The sequence below is a fragment of the Littorina saxatilis genome, linkage group LG8 (genome assembly GCF_037325665.1).
Source record: "Littorina saxatilis isolate snail1 linkage group LG8, US_GU_Lsax_2.0, whole genome shotgun sequence".
NCBI classification, from domain to species: domain Eukaryota; kingdom Metazoa; phylum Mollusca; class Gastropoda; order Littorinimorpha; family Littorinidae; genus Littorina; species Littorina saxatilis.
In genome coordinates this window covers 74,494,843-74,502,739 of record NC_090252.1, presented here as the reverse complement: position 1 = coordinate 74,502,739, position 7,897 = coordinate 74,494,843, and the positions used below count along the sequence as shown (strand labels likewise).

General features: G+C 45.1%; 1 protein-coding gene across 1 annotated transcript; it reads left to right on the top strand.

Moving 5' to 3' along the window:
- The first annotated feature begins 634 nt into the window (after positions 1-634).
- On the top strand, positions 635-7,544 carry LOC138972477 (uncharacterized). The gene is made up of 2 exons (XM_070345108.1): positions 635-1,672; positions 7,346-7,544. The coding sequence occupies exon 1, from the start codon at positions 1,075-1,077 to the stop codon at positions 1,657-1,659; it is 585 nt and encodes a 194-aa protein (XP_070201209.1). The 5' UTR covers positions 635-1,074; the 3' UTR covers positions 1,660-1,672; positions 7,346-7,544.
- Positions 7,545-7,897: the final 353 nt, after the last annotated feature.

Here is a 7,897-nt window from a genome sequence, read left to right as displayed (position 1 = left end):
TGATTGTCTGACCGGGTGTTAGGGAAAGAAAAGACGTTGATCACACCCAGCATAACATGACATGCGTGGAGCCAAGACTGATCCTTTAACCGGGTGTAAGGGAAAGAAAAGACGTTGATCAAAACCAGCATAACATGACATGCGTGGAGCCAAGACTGATCCTTTAACCGGGTGTAAGGGAAAGAAAAGACGTTGATCAAAACCAGCATAACATGACATGCGTGGAGCCAAGACTGATCCTTTAACCGGGTGTAAGGGAAAGAAAAGACGTTGATCAAAACCAGCATAACATGACATGCGTGGAGCCAAGACTGATCCTTTAACCGGGTGTAAGGGAAAGAAAAGACGTTGATCAAAACCAGCATAACATGACATGCGTGGAGCCAAGACTGATCCTTTAACCGGGTGTAAGGGAAAGAAAAGACGTTGATCAAAACCAGCATAACATGACATGCGTGGAGCCAAGACTGATCCTTTAACCGGGTGTAAGGGAAAGAAAAGACGTTGATCAAAACCAGCATAACATGACATGCGTGGAGCCAAGACTGATCCTTTAACCGGGTGTAAGGGAAAGAAAAGACGTTGATCAAAACCAGCATAACATGACATGCGTGGAGCCAAGACTGATCCTTTAACCGGGTGTAAGGGAAAGAAAAGACGTTGATCAAAACCAGCATAACATGACATGCGTGGAGCCAAGACTGATCCTTTAACCGGGTGTAAGGGAAAGAAAAGACGTTGATCAAAACCAGCATAACATGACATGCGTGGAGCCAAGACTGATCCTTTAACCGGGTGTAAGGGTAAGAAAAAAGCGTTGATCAAATCCGGCAGTGCAACGAGACAGACGGCTTTGAGTTGCGTGCACAGTTAGGAAACACGCTGCTTTTTGCAAGTAAAGGTTTGAACCCAAGACCATGGAGGCCAGAAACAGGCAACAGACAGGCTGACGACTGGTGGCAGATTGTGACGTCACTCTACCCTGAAGCTCTCACCCGTACCTACTGTGTGCCGCCGGTACATTTTAACAGGGTGCCTTACGTCAGGGACGTTGTACCCGGTACCGATCTGTCCATGCATGTGCTACAGCCACAAGCTAGTGCCCGGCCGTTCCACACAGCTCTTAGTACCAACCCTGAGGGATGGACAGTACCGCAGCATATGTGGGCTGAGGAGCCAGGGCCACATCTCCCACCAGTAGGAATGCAAGACAGCGACTTACGGGACGACTTTGCCCAGAACCACGTGATGCTGAACCTACAGGAGCTTGGCGACAGTCGTCACGAGGCCATGTTCATCCTGTCTCAGCTACAGTTCGGCAGCTACCTCAACGAGCCTGCCTACGCCGCGGCCGCTAAACGGCTCCCCCGGCCCAAAGACTTACCACAAGGAGATCGTCAGGGCGATTTTGACTTTCTGTTGATCCACCGCCAGCACGGCATTCTGATCGGAGAGCTCAAGTCTGTGGGGAAAACCAAGGGTGCCCCGGCCGATCCTTTCCTTGCCCAGAAGGTGAAGCAAGCGGTCAAGCAGCTGGACAAGTCGGAGAGAGTGGTGAGGCACCTTGTGAGTGACATGGGACCTGGCATGACTGTCAAGAAAACTCTTCCTGCCTTACGTCAGCAGCGATCAGTTAGAGCGAGTCTTGGACAACGATGAACAGCTCGAACAGGTAAGGAGAGAGAGAGAGAGAGAGAGAGAGAGAGAGAGAGAGAGAGAGAGAGAGAGAGAGAGAGACAGAGACAGAGACAGAGACAGAGACAGAGAGAGAGAACTCAGAACTTTATTACATAAGGATAAAGGTTTTAGGCTTAGCCTAATCTTCCAACCTGTCCTTGGAACATATACAGAGAATAATTGTAAACAAAAGCAAAGACTGCGCACATACCTCATCAAAGTATTATTAACATCAAAATAATGGTCGAGTATAAACATAAAAAATATTGGACTCACAAAGTCATATAAAACAAAACCAGACACAAACAAACGTAAATGTTTTTTAAAATTTCTTAAAAAAAAGTACAGCAATGTATTGCCGAACAGGGCCATATACATGCAGCTTAAGTTTCAAGAAGAAGGGGGAGGGGGACGAGGGATTACACATTCAGATTAACTACATATACAACATTTAAAAAACAAACAAACACTTAAGAGCATTGCATACATTATCCGAATACACAATGGAAACTAAACATCAGGAGCAGTTTATAGTGTGATCAAATGTGTGTGCAACTGCCTTTTAAAGGCCATTAAGGATGCGGATCGTTTGATTTCTATTGGCAAAGAATTTCACAGAGATGATCCTGAAAAAGCTAAGCTGGATTTATAAAGATCTATACGAGGAATTGGAGGAAGTAAATTTTGAGACCCATACCTCTTCGTAACATGTGTAAAATAGGATTGCACATAACTGGGCACATCACCATGAACTAATTTATACATAAAGACAGCCTTATTGTATGCAAGGTGGGTTTTTAGGGGAAGGAAATTAAGGCTGTTTAACTTCATTTCTGTAGACATGTGCGATTCATACAGGATAAGTTTTGCAGCACGACGGTACAAAGAATTGAGTTTCAATAAGTGAACATCACTGCAGCCATCCCACAATGTCGAAGCAAAATTAATATGAGGCATTATATGAGCATGAACGAACATTTTTAATGTTTCAGACTTCGCATAATGTTTGAGTTTTGACAACAAATACAAATTCCTTGATAACACTTTGCAGAGGTTGCTTATGTGTGTTTGCCATTTCATTTCTTCATCGACAGTTACACCAAGTATGCGATGTTCTTTAACTTGCTGTATTTGAGTTGTACCTGAGGACAGTTGTAATTTAACCTTTGCCGTGCTTCCTGGGTTCACCTGTACCCAGAGACACACTAAAATCATTGTAACTCTGGAACCATTAAAGGTATCGTTTTGAAATTTTAAGTATCTCTCACACACCTAATTTGCTCTCTGTCTGCAAATTTTTAGTGTGTACATGACAAAACATCAGAATTAATTGATTATGATAATTTACATAAACACTACCGATGGCGCGGGTTCACACATACCCATACTTTTAAAGAGTAGTAGTGATTGTAACTATCCCTCTGCCGACGGCGCGGGTTCTGCTACACCCATAATTACCAAAGCGGCGGAACAGTGTCTGTCTGCCTGTTTGTCTCCAAGAGACTGTCTGTCTCTCTGTTTGTCTGTCCGTATCTCTCTGTCTGTATGTCTGTTGTCAGTTGCTCTGTCTGTCTGTCTGTCTGTCTATCCGTCTATCTGACTGTCTGTCTATCTGACTGTCTGTCTCTCTCTCTCTGTCTGTCTCTCTCTCTGTCTGTCTCTCTCTCTGTCTGTCTCTCTCTCTGTCTCTCTCTCTCAGTCTCTCTCTCTTAGTCTCTCTCTCTGTCTCTCTCTCTTAGTCTTTCTCTCTCTTTCTTAGTCTCTCTCTCTCTCTCTCTCTCTCTTTCTTAGTCTCTCTCTCTCTCTTTCTTAGTCTCTCTCTCTCTTAGTCTCTCTCTCTCTCTTTCTTAGTCTCTCGCTCTCTCTCTTTCTTAGTCTCTCTCTCTCTTTCTTAGTCTCTCTCTCTCTCTTTCTTAGTCTCTCTCTCTCTTAGTCTCTCTCTCTCTCTTAGTCTCTCTCTCTCTCTTAGTCTCTCTTTCTCTCTCTCTTTCTTAGTCTCTCTCTCTCTCTCTTTCTTAGTCTCTCTCTCTTTTTTAGTCTCTCTCTCTTTCTTAGTCTCTCTCTCTCTTTCTTAGTCTCTCTCTCTTTCTTAGTCTCTCTCTCTCTCTAGCTCTTTCTTAGTCTCTCTCTCTCTCTCTCTTTCTTAGTCTCTCTCTCTCTCTCTCTCTTTCTTAGTCTCTCTCTCTGTCTCTCTTTCTTAGTCTCTCTCTCTCTTTCTTAGTCTCTCTCTCTCTCTCTTTCTTAGTCTCTCTCTCTTTCTTAGTCTCTCTCTCTTTCTTAGTCTCTCTCTCTCTTTCTTAGTCTCTCTCTCTCTCTCTTTCTTAGTCTCTCTCTCTCTCTCTCTTTCTTAGTCTCTCTCTCTCTTTCTTAGTCTCTCTCTCTCTCTCTCTCTTAGTCTCTCTCTCTCTTTCTTAGTCTCTCTCTCTCTTTCTTAGTCTCTCTTTCTCTCTCTTAGTCTCTCTCTCTCTCTTTCTTAGTCTCTCTCTCTCTTTTTTAGTCTCTCTCTCTCTCTTTCTTAATCTCTCTCTCTCTCTTTATTAGTCTCTCTCTCTCTCTTAGTCTCTCTCTCTCTTTCTTAGTCTCTCTCTCTCTCTCTTAGTCTCTCTCTCTTTCTTAGTCTCTCTTTCTCTCTCTTAGTCTCTCTCTCTCTCTCTTTCTTAGTCTCTCTCTCTCTTTTTTAGTCTCTCTCTCTCTTTCTTAGTCTCTCTCTCTCTCTCTTTCTTAGTCTCTCTCTCTTTCTTAGTCTCTCTCTCTCTCTTTCTTAGTCTCTCTCTCTCTCTTTCTTAGTCTCTCTCTCTCTCTCTCTCTCTCTCTCTCTCTCTTTCTTAGTCTCTCTCTCTTTCTTAGTCTCCCTCTCTCTCTCTTTCTTAGTCTCTCTCTCTCTTTCTTAGTCTCTCTCTCTCTCTTTCTTAGTCTCTCTCTCTTTCTTAGTCTCTCTCTTTCTTAGTCTCTCTCTCTCTTTCTTAGTCTCTCTCTCTCTCTTTCTTAGTCTCTCTCTCTCTCTTTTTCAGTCTCTCACTCTCTTTCTTAGACTCTCTCTCTCTTTCTTAGTCTCTCTCTCTCTCTTTCTTAGTCTCTCTCTCTCTTTCTTAGTCTCTCTCTCTCTCTCTTTCTTAGTCTCTCTCTCTCTCTTTCTTAGTCTCTCTCTCTCTCTCTCTCTCTCTCTTTCTTAGTCTCTCAGTCTCTCTCAGTCTCTCCCTCCCCCTCTCCCTCCCCCTCTCCCTCCCCTGCAAGAGGTCGGTGAAGGGAGAAACTCGATGCAACCACTGAAGTAGCGCTGTGGGTTTCCCTGAACCCACCCCGTCGTTAGAGAAATAAACGGTAAAAACCCTCTTTCAAATGTATGGGTTCAGACAAACCCGCATCGTCGTTAGAGGAATAAACGGTAAAAACCCTCTTTCAAATGTATGGGTTCAGACAAACCCGCATCGTCGGGAGTGTGTAGTCAAAAGCGGCATCCGGCAAAGGTTAAGAGGACTTATCTGATGCTTTTGTCTTGTGGTAATAACAATGCTTTTAGTTTTTTCTGGGTGCAGTATCATGGCATTATTTTGATGTGCACCATTTCGCAACTTCGTCCAAAGTGTTCTTCAGGGAAGAATTTACTATTTAACGAGGTGTTACTGGTATGAATAGACGAATCGTCTGCAAACAACTCGCATTTGACTTTATCATCCGATACATGTAAAGGCAAATCATTAACGTGAATACAAAAGAGAATAGGTCCTAATACAGACCCTTGAGGGAGGGAGAGAGAGAGAGAGAGAGAGAGAGAGAGAGAGAGAGAGAGAGATGAGGGGGATGAGGGGTGAAGAGAGAGAGTGAGAGAGGGAGAGAGAGAGAGAGAGATGAGGGGGGTGGAGAGAGAGAGAGAGAGATGAGGGGGGTGGAGAGAGAGAGAGAGAGAGAGGGAGGGAGGGAGAGAGAGAGAGAGAGATGAGGGGGGGGGGGTGGAGAGAGAGAGAGAGAGATGAGGGGGGTGGAGAGAGAGAGAGAGAGATGGAGAGAGAGAGAGAGATAGGGGGTGGAGAGAGAGAGAGAGGGAGAGAGAGAGGGAGAGAGAGAGAGAGGGAGAGAGAGAGGGAGAGAGAGAGAGAGATGAGGGGGGGGGGGTGGAGAGGGAGAGAGAGGGCGAGATGAGAGAGAGCTGAACTGAACTGAACCTTTTTTGGCAAGGATGGAGATTTAAGGCTGGGCTTTTTCGTAAGGCCCAAAAAAAAAATAGGTGTGGTTACGGTAACATAGCCAAAAAAAATAGGGTAGGTAGGTAGGCAATCACTTTTTTTTTTTAACTTTTTTTTCTAATGTGTACAAATTAAACCTACCGTACTAGACGCACCCCCTTCTTTTTAAAAAAGAATTGTAATCCAGTCACCCATTGGACGCAGGGGGCCAATAGGGCGCACCAAAATGACCCAGTTTTTGCCATGAGAGGTGGTTCCCCTGTCATATCTGAGAGAGGAAACACTTCCTGCATCGGGGTCAGTGACCGGTCAGTGACCAAAGGCATTGTGATAGCTGGGAGTCCTTGTTAAAAGACACGACCTTCTTCCCAGGGGTCAATGACCCAGTTTTTGCCATGAGAGGTGGTTCCCCTGTCATATCTGAGAGAGAAAACACTTCCTGCACCGGTCAGTGACCGAGTTTAACAGAGTGGAAATCTGTGTGTGCGGCCAGATCAAAGGCAGGGCAGTACCTAGTAGCTGAAACATGCATTATCACAAGTTGTTTGACTGGTACTCAAGCGGTCTCTTTGATTTTTTTTCGTATTTCATACACGGATTAGGCGCTTCGTTATACAAGACGCAGGGGTCGAACTCGAGGAAAAAAGTCGCGCCTTATGACCCGGAAAGTACGGTACTTGACAGGGAAATAAGTGTGCGACACGGGCGCTTTCGCTTTCATTGCGTTTTTTGCACTGGTGTTTTTTTTTTTTTTTTTTTTTTTTTTGACAAATGTAATAAAAAGTTATAGGATCGGCCCCTAAAAATAGGGTAGGTCGGGTTACCGTAACCACACCTATTTTTTTTTTAGGCCTAAGAGAGAGTTATGGGGGAAGGGGAGGGGGAGGCTGCGTCAGGCTTTTGGAAACTCATAAAGCAGGGGATGGAAGAGGGAAGAGGTGGGGGGGGGGGGGGGAGAGGGTGCAATTTGTATAAAAACGTTCCATTCGAAATTCGAAACACGATATTTACAAGCAAACAACAAGGTTGACACATATGTTCTTTGGAAGTTGATAAGTCCGGAATCTTTTCAGTGTTAAAATCAAGTTTCAAGCAGCGATTTCATGATTGTAACGTTTCCCAATGACGTCAGCTGTACCGTGTTGTCAGTGTTGTTCCTATGGTATCCAGTCTTTAGCTTTCCTTCTGTTCATAGTGTAAGCTGTAAGCTTTACCGTGTAGTTAATCTAGTCCCGATGGTATGCATTCTTTGGCTTTTCTGTCGTTCATAGCGTAACCAAAGGTGACACCTGAAGTCAAATGAACGCGCACAATGCAACTCTACCGTATCTGTGATCTGCCAGCGTTTTCTTTGACACAGGGCACATTCACACTACTGTAGAAAAAAATGGATGTGTGTTGAGTCAGCTTTCAACCAACCTCACGACAATGCTGGTGTCACACGCTAACATACAGTATTACGTTCATGTATGTCTCTGCTGCAGACGGTGTGTCGGAGCCTGGGTGCGGCCAATGCAGCAGACGCCATACAGCTGTGCTGTTGCTCTGACCAACTGTCCCAGCCTGCATCGTACTGGCACGTGACACCCGTCGTGTTATCACAGCTGAGCACCTGGTGGCAACACAGGATGGCCTGTATTGTGGACACTCTTCTCACTGATCAACTTTACCTTGACATCCTGGCTAGGTGAGAGAAGTGACAACATCATGTCAAAAATATGTCATAGTGCTGGAGCAATGTTATTCTCTTATCTTTCAGTGTAATCATTTCTCGTTGGACGAATCGTATCTGTTTTTGTTGTTTTTCAATACGATTGTTTTCTGTAACAGGTTCGTCGGACCGGCCACCATGGTGTCTGTCCCCTGCTACAACGGTGTCCGTGTGGAGGTGCGGACTGCAGGACAGGCGGTGGCGGAACTGGGGCGGAGGCTGGCACTTCTGGTTCTGACCCTGCAACAGCTCGGCCTGCTGAACAGAAACCCGCCACTGGTCTGCATTTCGGGAGCGCCAGGAACAGGTGACAAGCTTACACCTT

Excerpts from the sequence above, each read along its gene's own strand:
- LOC138972477 (XM_070345108.1), top strand. The coding sequence starts at position 1,075 with ATGCATGTGCTACAGCCACAAGCTAGTGCCCGGCCGTTCCACACAGCT.